Below are 21,989 nucleotides of genomic sequence, written 5' to 3' on the forward strand. Positions count from 1 at the left end.
TAACCCAAAGTAGAAACATAACACATCTTTCCGCGCTCACAAGTATTTAACCCGTAATTTAACACATTTAAATTGATATATTTTTAATGAAAATGATGGAGAAAGGGACAAGCTAATCATCATGACGAATTCTTCATATCCATTGTAGATACTAAACAGCAGTCAAAATTTTGTATCCATTTTTCGAGATATTATGCATGGATCAGATATATCATGACGAATTCTTCAGACAACTATAAACTTTCAATGAGTGATTTAGTACGTATACAAAGAAAATATTGTCTACTACTATAGGTCTGATTTGTCCACATCTTTTTTTTAAAAAAGATGTTTATCGAGTAACAATGCCACATAGCATTGGACTTATATTCAACTCGCCATATAGGTTGTCTGTCCAAGTCATTTAATTGGAACAAATTTGAATTTCAAATTATGACATCTTTCCGCGATGACAAGTATTTAACCCGCAATTTAACACATTTAAATTGATACATTTTTAATGAAAATGATGGACAAAGGGCCAAGCTAATCATCCCTTAGCAAGTGCCCTAAAAACACCCCACCCCATACAGAAGAAAAAGTCATACTTAAGAGTGTATTGCAGGCCATAGGCCAAATTAAGCCTTCAATCCTCAAATCACAGCAGCCAAAGCCGGCGGTCCCCTAAATACCCAGTCAACCCACACTAAACGCTTAACTCCCCCAAATTGCACTTTCACAATTCATACAGTCCCCTCTGATCCCAACACAACAGCAACAAATCCCCAAATCCAAATTCCCCAAACCCTAGAAACAGATCATCTATTCTGTCTATATCTATAAATAGCCATCAAGAGAGAGAGTGAAGTACTGTGGAGCCAAAATTTCAGAGAGGGGAAAACCGCGTAGAAATTGAGAGGGAGATAATATCGGAGGAAGAGCCCGGAGATGGCGTCGTCCAAGCTGATGGCGTCGTCGAACCCCAGAAATTCGGATCTTTCGCGACGCGCTTATCCTACTGCGTCATCTTCTGATCGCCAAACTAAAAATGCTAACAGAACCAACCACAATAACATCAGTATCAATAACAGTAACACACTTATTGCTTCATCATCAACATCGTCAACTATGACCATCGACGGCCTTCTCCGCGATGTCTATGGTTCAATTCCCTCATCGGAGTCTACCCTCCTTGACGCCCAAATTACCCTCATTGAGACGCCTGTTCTCGCGGCGAACACAGTGGCTGATCCCAATCAAACTCAGATGATAAATCAGAATGCGGAGGTCGATCCTCCTCCTGTACGGAAGAGCGTGGATGACGTGTGGCGCGAGATTGTGTCGGGTGAAAGGAAGGAGATGAAGGTGGAGGCTGCAGACGAGATGATGACTTTGGAGGATTTCCTGGCCAAGGCAGGTGCTGTGGACGAGGATGAGGTCAAGATGCCCCCTGCTACGCCTTTGATGGAGAGACTGAGTGGAGGGGTGTATTCGTTTGACCCCAGCCCCTTGCAGGTGTTGGACAAGGTGGAGGGTTCGATAATTGGGTTCGGGAATGGTGTGGAGGTGGTGGCTGGGGAAGGTGGAAGTGGGGGAGTAGGGAGGGGGAAGAGAGGGAGAGGCGCAGTTTTCGAGCCATTGGATAAGGCTGCACAGCAACGACAGAGGAGGATGATCAAGAATAGGGAGTCTGCTGCCAGGTCAAGGGAGAGGAAGCAGGTGACCTAACAACAAATGTGGAATTTGGAATACAGAGTTGTTTTGGAATTTTGTTCAAGTTGGTATTGTATATTTATTTCAATTTTTTTCTTCCCCTTTTTTGGTTGCTGGATTTCAGGCTTACCAGGTTGAGTTAGAGTCATTGGCTGTAAGACTAGAGGAGGAGAATGAGCAGCTGTTGAAAGAGAAGGTAGTACTGACTTTAGTTTGATTACTGAAGGGTTTATAATGTGGAAAAGGTCGTAATTATACTGTTTCTGTGCCTATCTGTACTTGTTCCTCAGCTTGTTATATCAATAGAATAAACGAGTTTCGGGATCAATAAATTTGTGTAAAATGTATCAGTATTACTTAGCAGAAAGAAATGAAATTTCAAATATTTATGTGTAACTTCTTTGAACTCTGCATTGCTGGCAATAGACGAGTTTCGGGATCGATAAATTTACTAAACGAGTTTCGGATCGATAAATTTGTGTAAAATGTCTCAGTATTACTTAGCAGAAAGAAATGAAATTTCAAAATATTTATGCCTAACTTCTTTGAACTCTGCATTGCTGGCAATAGTCATGGCCCTCTGCCACATGTGGTCATTTCTGTGATCAAAAGTTGTGTTCTTTATTAGTGTCTTAGATACTTTTTTGCATGAGCCGCGAGTGTCCAAACGTGAATTGATGTCGTAAGCTACACATGGGTTGTTTAGGGCTTGGAGGATTTATTCTGTTGGGTGATGAGTTTCGAACTAAAGGCTGTACTACTTATCTGTTCCTTCTGTATTGGCTGCTCGAACATAATATTCCTATAGTATTTTACTCAAGGAATTTTGACATCATTGTTTTGGCCGTTCATGCTTTATGAAATGTTGTTTTCTGCCTGATTTTGTTACAGGTTTGCATGTATACCTTTTCCCTCTTCAACTTCTTCCTTTTTTTTCATGGAAAGCCTAACTATAAGTTGTACCAAGGTTTTAAATTGTCGTCACTCAAATGCTATTATTTTGTACTGAAGATGGCTTTGTCCCTCATTTCCATGGGGTGTTTCCTTAGGCCTTGAACATTCTTAGCACTGAAGATGGCCTTGACCCTCATTTACATGGGTGTGTTTCCTTGGGCCTTGAACATTTGAGATGCCAACAACCCTGATGTCTTCCCCAGCTAATTTGAACTATTTTCTCTATGTATAATGTCCTTTATCCTATGTGTGCCTTATTATAAGCTTGGTCTTTTTGTGTTTATGAGCAATTGCTAAAATATCATTGTTTTTTTTGTGTGTGTGTTCTCTATTCTGCTTTTGTAGTTTGCTAAAGCAAATCTTGGAGATATTTGGAATGGTTTTATTGATAAATTAACTTCAGTATGGTATGCCCAAGGTTGACTATGATCCTTAGCTGCTGTGTAGCTGAACTGGCCAATTATTTTCATTATTGCTTTTTTTAGTACAGGCAAACATCTTGTATGATTTTGTGTAAAGGTAGGAAAATCAAGCAGAGAAAGAGAGAACAATATAACACGAAAGACTCACGTGAATATAAAGAGTAAAGACTAATGTGATTCAGTGACATACATCCATAGGCAAAAAGTTGGAGAGTTTTCGCTTAAGACTGGTTGAGGATATAGAGAGTTTGTTTCTGCATGGTTGAAGTGCATTTTTCTCCTTGGAGAATGTAAATATTCAAAAATCCTCAACTTAAATGCATGTCAAAATTGTGTTGAGTGTCACTAGTTTAAGTGGTCTAGGTCTTCATCACCATGCCCTAGTTGTAGTTTTCAAATCCCTATCCTCGTGAACAATCAAAAGTATATTGACAAAGTTGAGTCATGTCAATCAAGTCCTTAAGGAATTAGGTCCAATATGGCTTGCAGAGGCTCACCCTCAATAGATACTCAACTAACAAAAACTAGTGCGCTTTTTTCTTATGCTCAAGACAGTTGAGTAAATCTCTTTCTTGGAATGAGGTTTACTGAGCTAAACGCACCAACAGTACATATGAAGTGTAATGGCTTACTAAGGACAGTAATTTCCCCCTTCATTTGTAAAATCTAATGTGCGATTGCTTTCTCAGTTTATCAACATTTATCGCATGAGCCTGCTTATAAGCATCATAGAGATGGATATAGCAATGTTCTTACACTTTAAAAAAAGTTGAATGTTTTTAGAACTTATGTTATTTCATTTGGTGGATAAATTAGTAGCTGATTTATTATATTTAGACTTTACATTTGTGCTCAATCTTTCATTGGGTCCTGTGGATTCTGAATTATGACCTTCCCTCTGGTTGTGATTGACATTCCTTTGGGCTTTTGGATATGAATATTTGTGTGTCTCTCTTTTCGTTATTCACACATACCGTTTTTCAATTGATGCTTTCAGCCTGTAATCTGTGGTATTATTTTATGCACTCTTCTGTTCAAAAAATTATTTTATGCACTCTTTATTGCTGCTTTAGAAGTGTTATTTTAAATCTTCTCTTGCCTAACAAATATTCTTTTGTTTTCAGGATGAAAGGACAAAGGAAAGGTTTAAGCAGGTAATGAATTTAATTTGGTGTAGTATTATAGTAGCGTATAGAAAAACTCTGCAATTAGCCAATTACTTACTTTAGCATGATTAATTCATGGAAGAATAAGGCAATCGCAAAAGTTGATGGCGTTATTTTTGACGGAGGAAATCAATGATAGTAAGGTAAAGGCTATTAGAAATTGAAGTAGTCTTGTTCAAGCAGATGGAAAAGCACAAGTGACTTGCATATAATATTGTTATGTTGAAGAAATCTAGAGAGTAGAGACCCTGAAAATATGTCTTGGCTTTTTTGGTAATTGCTGTGACATTTTTCAAGCTACTCCTCAAGATCTTTAATCAACTGTCATGACCCCATACGCAAATTTCTTACTCTCTGAAGAATATTTCAAGTCATTTAAAATTTGGACCTAACTGCGTGCTATAATGTCTGATTCATAAAGCTGGCATGTAATGGCTTTCTGAATCCTTTGGAAAAATGAGGTCATGTTCAACATTATTAGTTGCTTTATTTAAATGTGTGGAAAATGATTTTATAATGCGTGATTTGGGATCTGAATGAAATAGTATATACGGCTTCAATATTCTAGAATATACATAATTCAGGCTCCAATACCCCCGCCTTTGTATACATTATAAGCCAAAAGGATCAAAATGATATCCTTAAGTAGAAGGCCGTCTTCTTGTTTTGCACCTTGGTGCCCTTCAAAAAAAAAGGTTAAAAGTAAAAGAAAAAAAAGGTACTCTATTCAGTTTTCCAATACATCCAACATTATGAGGCAACAGAGACTATACATGGCTCTGGACATTTCAATGACAGAAGATTGAGTAGAGAATCGGCTCTTTGGGGATTGATTTTTCCCAATTGGACCCTTGATCAGTTTGCTATTTGCATTTTTTGTAATTTTATGTGTGTTCCTGTTTGGCTGTGTGCATGTTATTGAAGCAACATTTTCTTTCTCTGTTACATTTGAAAAGTAAAGATAGCAAGCATAAAGATGAGCTGCTCAGTTTTGGAATCTAAATGGGACTATTGTCCTGATATTTGTCTGAATTTTTCTGTATGCGGCCTAAAATTTTAATCAGGAACATTATAGTTTCAGGATTTAAGAGGGGAAGCATAATTTTTCGTGTGATTAAGAAAATGTCTAAACTTGGAAGAACATGATAATTGGGAGATTTTCAAATAGTGTTAGTGCCTCACTGAGCTGGTAACTTTCTCGTGGTTTATTTTATTTTATTTTACTGCAGCTTATGGAAAAAGTGATTCCAATTGTGGAGAAGAAGAGACCTCGTCGAGTCCTTCGGAGAGTACACTCCATGCAGTGGTAGATTATATATGCTTATTGAAGAATATTGTACGTGCATTAGGAATGAAGGATGAAATGCTTCATTATTTCAGGCATTCATTTAGTCTATATATCAACATTGAAAGCTGAAGTAGTTTGAAGTAATTTCTTATATGATGAAGTGTGGAGACAAAGGGTGATTGACAACTTAACCATGAGGGAGACTCCCTATAATTGAAGTAGAGGACTTGCAATGCATCCAGGTATGCAGAGGGCTGAGCTGATTCATGTAGTTCGTAGGTTTTGCTATGTAAGAAGAGTCATGTTCTCCTTTTACTGGTCTCAGTGAAAAAGGAAGGACTATATAATCTTAATGAATTATGACAGCTCCTTGATGAAATATAGATTGGTGGGTGGTGGATTTCCGATCACTTCACTAGAAATGTGTTCTAGTGATTGCGTACAAGTTTCCTTATTCTTCGTGGTTTTTGTAACTTTTTGCCCTCACCAACTCATTTTTCTTTCATGATGAGTATTATTTCTGTTTAGAGGAGATTGGTAGTGTGTGATAATTTTCGGTGGATGCTTAAAGTTGGCTAACTGGGATTTTTGCTACTGCTTGCAATGATTTGCTATGGCTCAATGATAAGTTGTGATTGGCTATGTTAGAGGCTATCTGCCCAAGTCTCCTTTTATTTCCTTGCCCTTTTTGCCTCTTGTTTTCGTTCGTAGTTTCTTCTTGTTAGTACTGTGTTCTCTCATGCCATCTCCTCGGATGCCATGCTGTTTTCTTCTCGTTTGTGTTATACATATTTCTGTGGCTTATAAATAAAAATAATAAAAAAAAAAGATTTGTTAGGTTGTATAGCTAATGAAATTTGCAAGTGCGGGATGGTCTCCCCGGGCTTTTGCCCCAATTTTGTTTTGGGCTGGAACCCAATTTGCTCGAGTAACCAGCAATGGGCTGCGTCGAGCCAGTGTCCGGACCAGTTGGGCCCACATTTCCAGTGAACATAAGAGAAAGTTATAGTGCATAGCCAATAAGAAAAAAGCTAAAGTAATCAGAAAGAAACAAGAAAAGTAATGCAAAGACTGGTGGAATATAGTGTGATTGCCAGTGAAACTTGAGCTATCAACATTTAACACTACTCTTGAGGAAGCTTTACAATATTTAATCATTCTGGAGGGTCACTCCCATTCCCACTTTATCAGCTTTTGCAGGTCACTGCTACTCTTTCTTCTTGTCTTTGGATCTTTGTCTCTGTATGGTCCAGTCTTTTTTTTTTTTTCTTGTTTAAAATATGTTGGCCCTCATCGCAATTTACAACATTTGTTTGGGAATCACACTCCCACTGTGCATCTTCTTTCCTGTTTTCTTCTAATTTGGACTCTCATTATCAACTACTCTTGTTTATGGTTCCTTGCAGTGTCTACTAAATATGTCTTTGTGTAAGGCTTCTGCAAATATGGACCCCTAGTGTAACCATTTGGGAAAAAAACAAACAGATTAAGGAACTTGTTCCTCTCTCTGTCTTAAAAATTAATTTATGCATTGAACTTTTCTCTCAAAACATTGAAGTATGAGCTTCATTACGTGATACAATAAATTTTGAATGAGAAAAGTAAAAGATATCACGAAACAGAGTAAATCTAATTTCACACCCACCAAGACAACCATGTGGATTTTAAACTTTATAGAGTAGAGAGTGTAGAATGATAATCACAGAACTAATCATTTTAGAATAATAATCCCATCATTCTTTATCAGAGCCATACCCCCATCTTCTCAATGTCTGTCCATCTCTCTTTTTAAAAGTTGAACATGGAAAGAAAATTACAGGGAGTTTTTTCACTAAAGAAATCATGCCACACTTTTACTGTGTAAAGTAAAAAAAAAAAAGAAAAAAAAAAACAGAGACACACAATCTCCAATACACTAATTTCTCAAGTAAAGCTCAACACTTCTGACATTTTTGAAATACCCAAAAACTCCTACCCTTCTCACTCTCTCTCTTCTCCTCCTCTTTTGTTTACTGCTAGGGATGCTAAATCAGTCCTAGCAAGACCAGTTCATGAAGATTTCATCAATGCTTCTCCAACTGCTCTCTCTTCTTTGTCTAGTCCCCCATTTTGTTCAATCCACAACCATACTTGTTGATGGCGTTTCAGAGTGGCAAGATCCCAGTGTTCATGTAGGAGACACTGTCAGTAAGTAATTTCAATAACCCACCAAATTGATTTTGGCTCTTTTTTTTTATCTTTATTTTGTGTCAATTAACATTCTTGGTTCACTGTATTTGTCAGTTTTTGAACACAAATATCGGTACAATCTCTACATATTCAAGAACCAGAATGCATTCAATCTCTGCAATTTCACCCAATCCACACTCCTCACAAAACCCAACATCACCTCCTACAGGGTATGTCTAAATTCCACATTGTTTAATTTCTTCATAAACAAAGTGCTCAATGATTTTGGATTAATGTTTTGTTCTTCATAGTGGCACCCATCTCGCACTGGTTTCTTCTACTTCACATTCAACAATGGGTCTCTTAAAACATGCCAAGACTCACAAAAACTAGCTGTAAAGGTCTCTCCTTTACCATCTCCAGCCTCTGCTCCGTCTTCGTCAACGACGACACCGATTTCTGGTGGAATGGTATCATCCTCCCCTGCCTATCCATGGCCGTCACAGCCTCGAGAGGCGGCTTCACCTGGTCCTGCACCCACCATGGCAACATCTCCAGTGACAGTCCCAAATTTGGTACCAAGTAAAGGAGGTGGAATACCATTCATTTATAGCAATCCCGCTGTTCCTCTGCCTACTGGTGAGGTAGACTCTGCCACTATACGTCCCCTGCCCACATCCGGAACTAAACAGGTATGCATTGAAAGACCGTTTTTGATTGAGAATTTTTGTGGGTTTTGAAACTGGGTGTTTTATGAATTGGGTTTGTGTGTGAAAAATGCAGGTGGTGGTGGTGGGGCTACTTGCAGGAGGACAGATTGGTCTATTTTGCGCTGTAATTCTTTTGCTGTAAAAACAGGGGAGGCAGAGGCAGAATTGAAGTTTGTGTAGAAAATCAGAGTAGCTAGACACCAAGAACAACTAGTGTGGTTAATTAGGAGTCCAAAGTAGCTTTATGGGTGATGATTATGTATGCATGAATCTGGTTGTAATCCTCTTTGCCTTTGGAGGACCCTACTTTGGAATCATTGGCACTTTAGTTTTGCCATTGAAATTCAGCAGACCACTATTCTCTCTTCTTTTTTTCTCCCCTAACTTTTCCCCTCTTTTATTCTTATTATTTATGTTTTCCATAATAAATTTGAAGTCCCAATACCTCATATTGGCTGTCTAGGGAAGCCTTTGATCTTTGGCCCAATTTTTTGCATTTTTGACAAGGAAATCTCGGTCTTTCTAGACTGTAGAAGGAACTCAGTTAGGGATGGCAAAAAAAACCGATCCGAGCATTATCCATAGGATACCCGGTCCATTTAAAATCCGAAAACCGATCCTATAGGGTTTGGAAACGGTTTTGGTTTTGATTTTCAAACCCGTTACGGTTTAGGGTCGGGTTTGGTTTTTGATGCCGGGTTTAGGGTACCCGAACCGTTTAATTAAAAAAGTGAATTATAGTAATAACATTATAAATCATATATGTAAATATATATTATTAGGATGATAAATTTAACATGATCAAGCATATTAAATAAAATTATAGATTATACATTCAAACTTGAACAACATGATAAGTCATATTATTTTTTAAGAAATTGAATTATACATTTATAGAAAAATAAAAAAAAATTTAAAAGTTAAATGGTAAACGGGTACCCGATGGTAAATGGTTATGGAACGATTCCGGTTTTGGAAATTTAAATGGTTCTTTAAACGGTTTTGGAACGGTTTTGGTATTGGGTACCTTAAATGGAAACGGTTTTGGTATTCACTAATTGGAAGGGTACCCGACCCGTTGCCATCCCTAAACTCAGTAACTCAAACGGAAAACAAGTTTCCTCTCTTTGTGCAGCGCTCCAAGACATGCTAAATGGATTTGGTCTGAGTAAACATAAACCCGGATGCTTAAATGGTCTCGACATTAATATATAATAACACCAATATTCTATCCTTTCCTTTCATTCAAAACCTAATTTTCATTTTCCTACGCCAGAATTGTCATCAAACATCCATGATATTGACATCCACACAGTGGAGCCAATTCAATCAGGCAACATTAAATTTTCAGTCCTAGCCTGTCTCCAATTTACATGTCCATTCGGCGTCTGCTATCCTTTAAGGGTTGTTCACTCTAGAAGTTAAATAGATATTATTGAATTACTTGACATGTGACATTAGATGAGTTTTATAGACACAATTCATAGGAGCTCATTGCTATGCGTTGAGTAGTTTTTTTCTTAGGGAGAAAAATCGAAAACACCCTGAATTTAGATCATTGGGTCGATTGAGCCCACGAACTTCATTTTGGGTCAAACAAGCCTCAGAACTTTGATGAATACCCTCCGTTAGTCATAAGTCACATTTTCCATGTCATTTAATGTTTTTTTAATTATTGTGCCATATCAATAAAAATATGTCACATCAATGATTTTGGACGACAAATGTGACCTAGGGGGCTAACGGCTACTCTTCATAATAGTTCAGGGGTTTGTTTGACCCGAAATGCACTTCAGGGGCTCGATCGACCCAATGATCTAAGTTCAAGGGCCTTTTTGATTGTTCGCCCTTCTTTTACGACATATAGACCCTAGTTTACTAGTTTTATACCAAAAATTACCAAAATGTATACTATTGTTATGCTTGATCAACTAGTAATTTGAAATGTATAGAGTATGTAGGCTCTAGTATTCTGCTTTACTTTACTTCCCGCCAAAGCAAGAAATTAAAAAGCAACCGACTATAACCGTTTTAACCTCTTGACACAATGCCTAACAAAGGAAGCAATGAATATGTTCTTTGCTAAGATTCACACACTAATTCCACCCCCCATGTTTGATTATATATCTTCAACTGTTCCAACTCCCCTCAATTCTCTTTCTTAAAACAGAGAGAGGTATTATTATGCTAAAAAACATCAAGTTACCTTAAAAGAGAAGCTATGGAGGTAGAATTGGGACTCAAGATCACCAGAACCAGAGATGATATCACCTCCTTGTCCGACCTCCGAGTCTCCAAAGATCGTAATGGCCCTCTTTTCGTGTCAAGAGAGATCGACGCCATGTTCGTCCTCATTGCACATCTCAAAGGTACCTATAATTCTTTGCTTTTTTAGGTGGATTTCTTGTTATGGAATAAAGTGTTTGAAGTTTTTATGGTGTCTGAGCATATGTAGATTACAGAGGAGACAAAATTGATATCAAGATAAGTGAAGATGGGAGTAGGATAGAAATAGCTGGGGCGAAGCCGGTTGAGGAGACGGTGTTGAAGAGGTCGATTTTGTGGGACAAGAACTTGGAATTGAGGATTTTCAAGAAGGTGTTCCGGGTACCGGATGGTGTGGTTTTGGATAAAATTAAGGCCAAATTCAGAGAAGAAGATTCAACTTTGACAATTATAATGCCTAAACTGGTGAAAGGAATTGTTGGGAGTGCGATTGAGGAAGTGAAGGAAGAAGAGGTTGATAGAGGTACTCAAGAAACAAGTACCAACATTGATCCTGAACAAGAAACTACTTCTGTACAAGAGTCTAAAGAAGCTGAACGGGTTGTGGAGACCAAACCTGAGATAGCGCAAACTACACCAGCAGAAGCGCCCGCGGAAGAATCTGATCGGGGGGAACCTTCAGCCACAGAAGATGGTATAATTGAAGAGGAGAAACAGATAGATAGGAATGAAGGAGAAATTCAAGAGACGAAGAAGAAGAAGAAAAAGAAAAAGCCTAAACTGTGTCCTCCTCTTGTTTTTGGAGGATCAGCCACTCTTATCACTCTTATAGTTCTTATCATTGGGTTAATCAGGTCAAACAAAAGATAGATAGTTAGAAAACTTGCGTCTATAGGCTAACGTACGGATTTGTATATAATTAGTTACAAATGATGCCACCGGCCTCCCTTGGCATTGTGGTGGTGGTGAGTGCCTCTTATCCAAAATGTCGAGGGTTCAAGGCCTGGTAGGGGGCATAAGCAGGGGCGGAACCACCCACAATCAAGTGTGGGCCGCCATCCCCCTTAAAAGAATTTTTTAAAAGCTTAACTAAATTGTCTCCCCTAACTAGGTGACTCGAGAATCAGTAGGAGAGTTATATTTTTGATATGTCAAGTAACGTTAATGCATTTATGGGGGTTTATGAAATTACTCGTATTGCATAGAAAATGATTGTGACAAGGTGTATCGTTTGTGTATAGACTAATAACACTAGCATTGATTTTTCATATGACAACTGCGATCGTAGAAATGACATTTACAACTATGAAGATTGTGAAGCAACAATTACAAAATCAGATAGGAGATGAATGATTAATTGATTTTCTAGTCACATATATTGAAAGAATAACAATTATAAGAGGTAATACCTCCTTTTTTTGTTCACTTCTAATAATTATACCGATCAGACTATTGGTATGCGATATAACCGATCCAAATGGTCGAGCGCCACAAATATTATATATATATATAGTTGAGGTTAGGGATAACAAAAATTATGTTACTTTAGTGGTCAAGGCTTATTTCTATTTTTTTAACTCGTACAACAAACATTTACATAAAAAATTTCGAATTTTACAATCATGGCTCTTATAAATAAAGCATAGGTTCTCGTAAAATTTTTTATAAAAAAAAATGTGTGAACTGATTTACACCAACTCAATATCGACAAAAACCGGCCGATTCAAACGGTTTTGATCGGCTTTTCACTGGTACGGTTACTTGGTATTTCTAAATTGAATCGTGTCAATGAGAGATTCGACATCCGGTTTAAGTCGTTGAACCAGTACGCTCCAACCCATATTTAAAATACTGATAAAAAGTCGTTGAGCATTTAAAATGACCTTCTTTTAGCTTCTAAAATTACCTTGTCTCGTCATTATTTAGTAATGTTCGGTAATATTTGCTAAGTAATTAAATCTAACAAAATGATTAAATTGCGAAATTTTTATCAAAACATAAATTAAAGTTGGATGTCCAATTACCTAATCATTAGGTATTAAATTTACATATATAACTTCCAACTGAAATATCTTTTCAAACTTACAAATTGAAGCTTCAGAAGCAAGAGTATAACGTAGTATATAATGTTGTTCTGGTTATCCAAAAACAAAAATAAAAAAAAGCACCGACTATAACCCTTTTTTTTACCGTCATGACAGTTGACACAATGCCTAAGACGGGAAGCAACGTATATGTTCTTTGCTAAGATTCCCACACTAATCCCACCCCCTATGTTCCAACCCCCCTCACTTCTGGTTCTTAATACATTTATAATTTGAGGAAAAACAGAAGCTATGGAGCTAGAATTGGCACTCAAGATCACCAGAACCAGAGATGATATCACCTCCTTGTCCGACCTTCGAATCTCCAAAGATCCTCATGGTCCTCTTTTCGTGTCGAGAGAGACCAACACCATGTTCGTCCTCATCGCACATCTCAAAGGTACTCATAATAATTCTTTGCTTTTTTTAGGTGGATTTCTTGTTGTCATGAAATGAAGTGTTTAAAGTTTTTATGATGTTTGGGCCTACATAGATTACAGAGGAGACAACATTGATATCAAGATAAATGAAGATGGGAGTAGGATAGAGATAGCCGGGGCGAAGCCGGTTGAGGAGATGGTGTTGAAGAGGTGGATTATGTGGAACAAGAAATTGAAATTGAGGACTTTCAAGAAGGTGTTCCGGGTACCGGATGGTGTGGTTTTGGATAAAATTAAGGCCAAATTCAATGAAGAAGATTCAGCTTTGACAATTACAATGCCTAAAATGGTGAAAGGAATTGTTGGGGTTGCGATTGAGGAAGTGAAGGAAGAAGAGGTTGATAGAGGTACTCAAGTAACAGGTATCAACATCGATCCTGAACAAGAAACTACTTCTGTACAAGAGTCTAAAGAAGCTGAACGTGTTCTGGAGACCAAACCTGAGATATCGCAAACTACAGCAGGAGAAGCGCCCACGGAAGAATCTGATCGGGGGGAAACTTCAGCTACAGAAGATGGTTTAATTGAAGAGGAATCACAAGAAACTGGGGAAGTAAGTGATAACAAAGGGGAATTCGGTGCAACAGAGAATGTACAAGAGTCTAAAGAAGCTGAACAGGTTGTGGAGACCAAACCTGAGATAGCGCAAACTGCAGCAGGAGAAGCGCCCACGGAAGAATCTGATCGGGGGGGAACTTCAGCTACAGACGATGGTTTAATTGAAGAGGATTCAAAAGAAATTGGTGAAGTAAGTGATAACAAAGGGGAATCCAATGCAACAGAGAATGTACCTCAAGCGGTACCCGAAAGAGTTGGCCATATAGTTGACGAGACTACACAAGAAATTGAGGATCAAATGGAGGTGAAAGAAAGCATACCTGAAAAAGAAGAAGAACCTTCTGCTTCCAAGGCAGTTGAAGAACCACAACCTGAAGAGATTCCAGAATTGAAAGAGGAAACACCAGAGGCAGAAAAAGAGGTAGTCGGGTCTGAGTTATTAGTGACTGGAGTTGAAGAACCAATAAAGCCTGAACCTGATCAAGAAGAGCAAGCAGACAACAAACAAGTTAATGAGCAAGAAACTGACCAAGCAAGGAATGAAATACAAGAATCGGTGGACAAAGTGGAATCCGATGCAACAGAGAAAGTACCAGAAAGACTTGGCCAGATGGTTGAGGAGACTTCACAAGAAAATGAGGATCAAATGGAGGAGAAAGAAAGCACACATAAAAAAGTAGAAGAACCTTCTGCTTCCAATGCCTTGGAACCTAAGGAAGTCCAACCCGAGCGACAAACTCAGGAGCCCAAGACAACAATGCCACCACCAGAGCAAGCAGAGAACAAAGAACAAGTTCATGAGCAAGAAACTGACCAAGCAAGGAATAAAATAGAAGAATCGATGGACAAAGTGGAATCCGATGCAACGGAGAATGTACCTGAAAGAGTTGGCCAGATAATTGAGGAGACTTCACAAGAAATTGAGGATCAAATGAAGGTGAAAGAAAGCACACCTGAAAAAGTAGAAAAACCTTCTGCTTCCATTGCCTTGGAACCTATGGAAGTCCAACCACAGCGAGAAACTCAGGAGCACGAGACAACAATGCCACCACCAGTTGAAGAACCACAACCTCAAGAGATTTCAGAATTGAAAGAGGAAACATCAGAGGCAGAAAAAGAGGTAAAGGGGCCTGAGTTATTAGTGACCGGAGTTGAAGAACACAAAACGAATGAAAAAAGTCAAATCAAAAGCAATGTGGTTGAAGAACTTGAAAAGCAAGAAGCTGGTGTGGGTGTTGAAGAATCAATAAAGCCTGAACCTGAACCTGAACCTGAACCTGAACCTGATCAAGAAGAGCAAGCAGAGAATGAAATACAAGAATCGGTGGACCAAGTGGAAGCCGATGCAACAGAGAATGTACCTGATAGAGTTGGCCAGATAGTTGAGCAGACTTCACCAGAACTTGAGGATCAAATGGAGGTGAAAGAAAGCAGACCTAAAAAAGTAGAAGAACCTTCTGCTTCCAATGCCTTGGAACCTAAGGAAGTCCAACCCAAGCAAGAAACTCAAGAGCCCGAGAAACCAATGCCACCACCAGTTGAAGAACCACAACCTGAAGAGATTCCAGAATTGAAAAAGGAAACACCAGAGGCAGAAAAAGAGGTAGTCGGGTCTGAGTTATCAGTGACCGGAGTTGAAGAACACATAACCAATGAAAAAAGTCAAATCGAAAGCAATGTGGTTGAAGAACTTGTAAAGCAAGAAGCTGGTGTCGGTGTTGAAGAGCCAATAAAGCCTGAACCTGATCAAGAAGAGCAACCAGATAATAAAGAACAAGTTCATGAGCAAGAAACTGACCGAGCAAGGAATAAAATACAAGAATCGATGGACAAAGTGGAATCCGATGCAACGGAGAATGTACCTGAAAGAGCTGGCCAGATAATTGAGGAGACTTCACAAGAAATTGAGGATCAAATGGAGGTGAAAGAAAGCACACCTGAAAAGGTAGAAAAACCTTCTGCTTCCATTGCCTTGGAACCTAAGGAAGTCCAACCCAAGCGAGAAACTCAGGAGCACGAGACAACAATGCCACCACCAGTTGAAGAACCACAACCTCAAGAGATTCCAGAATTGGAAGAGGAAACAACAGAGGCAGAAAAAGAGGTAGAGGGGTCTGAGCTATCAGTGACCGGAGTTGAAGAACACAAAACGAATGAAAAAAGTCAAATCAAAAGCAATGTGGTTGAAGAACTTGAAAAGCAAGAAGCTGGTGTGGGTGTTGAAGAACCAATAAAGCCTGAACCTGATCAAGAAGAGCAAGCAGAGAATGAAATACAAGAATCGGTGGACCAAGTGGAAGCCGATGCAACGGAGAATGTACCTGAAAGAGTTGGCCAGATAGTTGAGCAGACTTCACCAGAACTTGAGGATCAAATGGAGGTGAAAGAAAGCATACCTAAAAAAGTAGAAGAACCTTCTGCTTCCAATGCCTTGGAACCTAAGGAAGTCCAACTCGAGCAAGAAACTCAGGAGCCCGAGACAACAATGCCACCAACAGTGGAAGAACCACAACCAGAAGAGATTCCAGAATTGAAAGAGGAAACACCAGAGGCAGAGAAAGAGGTAGTGGGGTCTGAGTTATCAGTGACCGGAGTTAAAGAACACAAAACGAATGGAAAAATTCAAATCGAAAGCAATGCGGTTGAAGAACTTGAAAAGCAAGAAGCTGGTGTGGGTGTTGAAGAACCAATAAAGCCTGAACCTGATCAAGAAGAGAAAGTAGAGAACAAAGAAAAAGTTCATGACCTAGAAACTGACCAAGCAAGGAATGAAATAAAAGAATCGGTGGACAAAGTGGAATCTGATGCAATGGAGAATGTACCTAAAAAAGTTGGCCAGATAGTTGAGGAGACTACACAAGAAATTGAGGATCAAATGGAGGTGAAAAAAAGCACACCTGAAAAAGTAGAACTTTCTGCTTCCATTGCCTTGAAACCTAAGGAAGTCCAACCCAAGCGAGAAACTCAGGAGCACGAGACAACAATGCCACCACCAGTTGAAGAACCACAACCTGAAGAGATTCCAGAATTGAAAGAGGAAACACAAGAGGCAGAAAAAGAGGTAGAGGGGTCTGAGTTATCAGTGACCGGAGTTGAAGAACACAAAACGAATAGAAAAAGTCTAATCGAAAGCAATGTGGTTGAAGAACTAGAAAAGCAAGAAGTTGGTGTGGGTGTTGAAGAACCAATAAAGCCTGAACCTGATCAAGAAGAGCAAGTAGAGATCAAAGAACAAGTTCATGAGCTAGAAACTGACCAAGCAAGGAATGAAATACAAGATTCGGTGGACAAAGTGAAATCCGATGCAACGGAGAATGTACCTGAAAGAGTTGGCCAGAAAGTTGAGGAGACTTCACAAGAAATTGAGGATCAAATGGAGGTGAAAGAAAGCACACCTGAAAAAGTAGAAGAACCTTCTGTTTCCATTGCCTTGGAACCTAAGGAAGTCCAGCCCGAGCGAGAAACTCGGGAGCCTGAGACAACAATGCCACCACCAGCTGGAGAACCACAACCTCAAGAAATGAAAGAGGAAACACCAGAGGCAGAAAAAGAGGTAGTGGGGTCTGAGTTATCAGTGACAGGAATTGAAGAACACAAAACGAATGAAAAAAGTCAAATCGAAATCAATGTGGTTGAAGAACTAGAAAAGCAAGAAGCTGGTGTGGGTGTTGAAGAACCAATAAAGCCTGAACCTGATCAAGAAGTGCGAGCAGAGAACAAAGAACAAGTTCATGAGCTAGAAACTGACCAAGCAAGGAATGAAATACAAGAATTGGTGGACAAAGTGGAATCTGATGCAACGAAGAATGTACCTGAAAAAGTTGGCCAGATAGTTGAGGAGACTTCACAAGAAATTGAGGATCAAATGGAGGTGAAAGAAAGCGCACCTGAAAAAGTAGAAGAACCTTCTGTTTCCATTGCCTTGGAACCTAAGGAAGTCGAGCCCGAGCGAGAAACTCGGGAGCCCGAGACAACAATGCCACCACCAGTTGAAGAACCGCAACCTCAAGAAATGAAAAAAGAAACACCAGAGGCAGAAAAAGAGGTAGTGGGATCTGAGTTATCAGTGACAGGAGTTGAAGAACACAAAACGAATGAAAAAAGTCAGGTCGAAATCAATGTGGTTGAAGAACTAGAAAAGCAAGAAGCTGGTGTGGGTGTTGAAGAACCAATAAAGCCTGAACCTGATCAAGAAGTGCGAGCAGAGAACAAAGAACAAGTTCATGAGCTAGAAACTGACCAAGCAAGGAATGAAATACAAGAATCGGTGGACAAAGTGGAATCTGATGCAATGGAGAATGTACCTGAAAAAGTTTGCCAGATAGTTGAGCAGACTTCACAAGAAATTGAGGATCAAATGGAGGTGAAAGAAAACGCACCTGAAAAAGTAGACGAACTTTCTGCCTCCATTGCCTTGGAACCTAAGGAAGTCCAACCCAAGCAAGAAACTCAGGAGCCGGAGACAACAATGCCACCACCAGTTGAAGAACTAGAGGTAAAAGAAAGCGCACCTGAAAAAGTAGAAGAACTTTCTGCTTCCATTGCCTTGGAACCTAAGGAAGTCCAACCCAAGCGAGAAACTCAGGAGCCGGAGACAACAATGCCACCACCAGTTGAAGAACCACAACCTGAAGAGATTCCAGAATTGAAAGAGGAAACACCTGAGGTAGAAAAAGACGTAGTGGGGCCTGAGTTATCAGTGACTGGAGTTGAAGAACACAAAACAAATGAAAAAAGTCACATCAAAAGCAATGTGGTTGAAGAACTTGCAAAGCAAGAAGCTGCTGTGGGTGTTGAAGAACCAATAAAGCCTGAACCTGATCAAGAAGAGCAAGCAGAGAATAAAAAACAAGTTCATGAGCAAGAAACTGACCAAGCAAGGAATGAAATACAAGAATCGCCGGACAAAGTGGACTCCGATGCAACAGAGAATGTACCTGAAAGAGTTTGCCAGATAGTTGAGGAGACTTCACCAGAAATTGAGGATCAAATGGAGGTGAAAGAAAGCACACCTGAAAAAGTAGAAGAACCTTCTGCTTCCATTGCCTTGGAACCTAAGGAAGTCCAACCCGAGCGAGAAACACAGGAGTTCGAGACAACAATGCCACCACCAGTTGAAGAACCACAACCTGAAGAGATTCCAGAATTGAAAGAGGAAACACCAGAGGCAGAAAAAGAGGTAGTGGAGTCCGAATTATCGGTGACTGGAGTTGAAGAACACAAACCAAATGAAAAAAGTCAAATCGAAAGCAATGTGGTTGAAGAACTTGAAAAGAAAGAAGCTGGTGTGGGTGTTGAAGAACCAATAAAACCTGAACCTGACCAAGAAGAGCAGGCAGCGAACAAAGAACAAGTTCATGATCATGAAACTGACCAAGCAAGTAATGAAATACAAGAATCGGTGGACGAGGCAAGACTTAATGGGGAAGAAGAAAGGAATGAGAGAATAAATCCAGAAGTGGAGCAACAGATAGATGGGAGTGAAGGACCAATTCAGGAGAATAAGAAAAAGAAGAAGAAAAAACCTAACCTGTGTCCTTCTCTTGTTGTTGTAGGATCAGCCACTCTTGTCTCTCTGATAGTTATTGTCATTAGGTTCATTAGATCAGATCATGAGCAAGAAACTGTCCAAACATGGAATGAAATACAAGAATCGGTGGACGAAGCAAGACTTACTACGGAAGAAGAAAAGAATGAGAATGTAAATCCAGAAGCGGAGAAACAGATAGATAGGAGTGAAGGACCAATTCAGGAGAATGAGAAGCAGCAAAAGCCTGACCTGTGTCCTCTTGTTGTTGCAGGATCAGCCACTCTTATCTCTCTTGTAGTTCTTGTCATTGGGTCGATCACATCAAACAAAAGATAGATTATTTTGTACAACATAGCCTTAAAGCCCCCCTCTCCTAATGTGGATCACTCTAAATTTAGCATGTCCAATACCTGAACAGTCATTAACAACTTTGTCAATGTTCATGTGTATTAGTAGAGCATGAGAAAATATCCTATTTACAAAAATTTAGAAAATCTGCATCTGGCTACGAGCTGAAACTACTGATTCATCTTTGTTGATTAATTAATCTAGTTTTTCTTGATGTTTTCATTATCCTGCACATTTTTCATGATTTATAAGTTGCAGATAAAAATAATCTGAGACCTCTATTTTGGTATTGGGCAGCTGGGTGTCAACAAAATTCCAAAATGTTAAGCTAGATGTGACGTCCTTCTTCAGAAGCAGAACATAGAAATGCAACAATATTTATTGAGTTGCAGAGGAGAAGCTTTCAGTAATTCAAATTAAGTTCAATTATGGTTTCTACCCTGTTTCACATATAAGATCAAAAGAATGCAACTATTTCAAATGTGTTATACAGGTAGACAAAATACTTGGAGGGTTTTTAAGACATTATATTATCGCTGACTTAAATTACAAGTACAGAAATGCTTTAAGAAGACAGGACAGTAAAATCCACAGGAGGGATAAAAAGATACCTTGCCTTTGTTTGAATCTTTCACATGTCAACTTAACATCAAAAATTGTAGACCATACCGGAATTGTATTGAATGGTTCTACACCAGTGGAAGGACACTACCAACTTTTTTGTAATGAAAGCTTTTGATGCATAGACAGTTATGTGGGAGGGCCACTATTTTGGCTGCTTGTCCAGATCAGATCATTTGTTGGGATGTTATATTTCACCAACCAAGCTGCTGTTTATGCTGAGTGGCAGTGCTTGCTCTGAAGGTGTTAAATGGTGTGGAGCCATGCAGTTCCAAATTGTCCTATCAAAAGCAATATGTGACACACACCACTCACCTCCTTCAGAGCTATTTGTGGCTGCAAATCTAGCTTGTATCTGAAAGGATCTGAAAACTGTTAAAGAGTAGCGATTTATAAATAATAAATGATTCCCCCTACTTAACAGTCTAAGCTTTTGGGATAAATAGTGTTTCACACGTGACGCCAGAGTTTGAAATATCACTCAGAGCCTCAAGAAAAGAAGTAACTTTTGCTTGCAAATAAGAGATTCTCAACAGTTGATTGAGGCCTGAGGGAGAGAAAAGATCACCTCAAAAAAAAGGAATAAACTGAAGGTTTGTGTGTAGGGAAAAGATTAAAGAAGAAGATGCAAAGCAATTGGTGAAAGTTCATTTTGGACAAAAGGAAGTGATAAAAGCAGAGAAAGAGAACCCTAATAATCAAAATAAGTATCATCATGACATATCACATGCAAAGGAAATTAAAACCCTAAGTACATAAGTTAACTATATATAAGGGATTTTACTTGAAGTTCTCCATATTTAGACACAGCAGTGAATAAAAATTGTTGTCTCAGACATTGAATATACGCACGTAGAGTAAACACAATTAGCTGTTGCTTCAAAACAGCCAGACAACCAAAAGTTGACAAGGCTAAATAGGGAACCATTTACCATTCTTTGGAAGACTTGCCTTATGAAATAAATTGTTTACAAAGAAAAGAAGTCAATGATATAGGAAAGACCACCATTTACTGGTCAATGAAATGGAACCAGAAAGCAATAAATTTTAAGCAAACATGTTTCAAGGTTTGACCCAGCAATTTCGTAGGCCAGAATACCACAAACTCCAAGGACTAAATCAAAGTCAAGAAGATATTACAAGTCAATCTCTCCTTGTAATTTGTTTCTTATTCGCATAAACGTCATGCAGCTAAGCTAAACGCAAGAAAACCTAAGCAATTCAATGGAAGAAAATCAAAGTCAAACAATCCTCACAGTTTACCGAAGATTCCAGCTGGACCATGTAATAAATACTAGCAATGCAATATTGGCAGCAGAAACTCCATTTTCTGCAATAATTTATCAGGGGTGGTCAGCAACTCATTCAAAATAAATTTAGAAAAAAATTCCACATCCTAGTTTTGCTGGGCAAAAAATGATCCTCAACATGAATGAGGGGTCAGAAAAGAAGAGAAACTAAAGTTATCAGAGCCATTCATATGGACACAACAGTTCTTCAGAGGAATGTCTAAGCCAAGCAAAACAACGAATACTAACAATGCTGAGTACCAAAGGGTTCCTATCTTTCAAGAATCCCGACAAACAAATACAATTAGCAATTAAACAGTCATCAACTACAACATGAAACAGAATAACCAAACTCATATTTCTGGCCAAGTATTAGGCTTATTTATGGAACCGCCAGATGAAGGAAACAGAAAGTTACCTGAATCTGGGAACTGAAACTTCACTTTGCCACCGCATTCATTCCCAGAATAAAACAAAGAAAAAGAACCACTA

At 38.9% G+C, this 21,989-nt stretch overlaps 4 protein-coding genes across 4 annotated transcripts; all 4 read left to right on the forward strand.

Moving 5' to 3' along the window:
* Nucleotides 1-629: 629 nt before the first annotated feature.
* Nucleotides 630-6,054, forward strand: LOC120016899 (G-box-binding factor 4-like). The gene is made up of 4 exons (XM_038869870.1): nt 630-1,698; nt 1,817-1,888; nt 4,193-4,222; nt 5,464-6,054. The coding sequence occupies exons 1-4, from the start codon at nt 928-930 to the stop codon at nt 5,542-5,544; spliced, it is 954 nt and encodes a 317-aa protein (XP_038725798.1). The 5' UTR covers nt 630-927; the 3' UTR covers nt 5,545-6,054.
* A 1,357-nt stretch (nt 6,055-7,411) lies between these two features.
* On the forward strand, nt 7,412-8,768 carry LOC120017151. The gene is made up of 4 exons (XM_038870263.1): nt 7,412-7,709; nt 7,806-7,921; nt 8,003-8,383; nt 8,475-8,768. The coding sequence occupies exons 1-4, from the start codon at nt 7,574-7,576 to the stop codon at nt 8,541-8,543; spliced, it is 702 nt and encodes a 233-aa protein (XP_038726191.1). The 5' UTR covers nt 7,412-7,573; the 3' UTR covers nt 8,544-8,768.
* Nucleotides 8,769-10,595: 1,827 nt separating this feature from the next.
* On the forward strand, nt 10,596-11,880 carry LOC120016564. The gene is made up of 2 exons (XM_038869400.1): nt 10,596-10,770; nt 10,857-11,880. Exons 1-2 carry the CDS (start codon nt 10,623-10,625, stop codon nt 11,495-11,497), a joined length of 789 nt encoding a protein of 262 aa, XP_038725328.1. The 5' UTR covers nt 10,596-10,622; the 3' UTR covers nt 11,498-11,880.
* Nucleotides 11,881-12,907: 1,027 nt separating this feature from the next.
* LOC119979797 (titin-like) lies at nt 12,908-19,575 on the forward strand. Its single transcript, XM_038822429.1, has one exon. It carries the CDS (start codon nt 13,288-13,290, stop codon nt 19,573-19,575), a length of 6,288 nt encoding a protein of 2,095 aa, XP_038678357.1. The 5' UTR covers nt 12,908-13,287.
* The last annotated feature ends 2,414 nt before the right edge of the window (nt 19,576-21,989 follow it).

Source organism: Tripterygium wilfordii, chromosome 15 (genome assembly GCF_013401445.1).
Source record: "Tripterygium wilfordii isolate XIE 37 chromosome 15, ASM1340144v1, whole genome shotgun sequence".
In the NCBI taxonomy this organism is placed as follows: Eukaryota; Viridiplantae; Streptophyta; class Magnoliopsida; order Celastrales; family Celastraceae; genus Tripterygium; species Tripterygium wilfordii.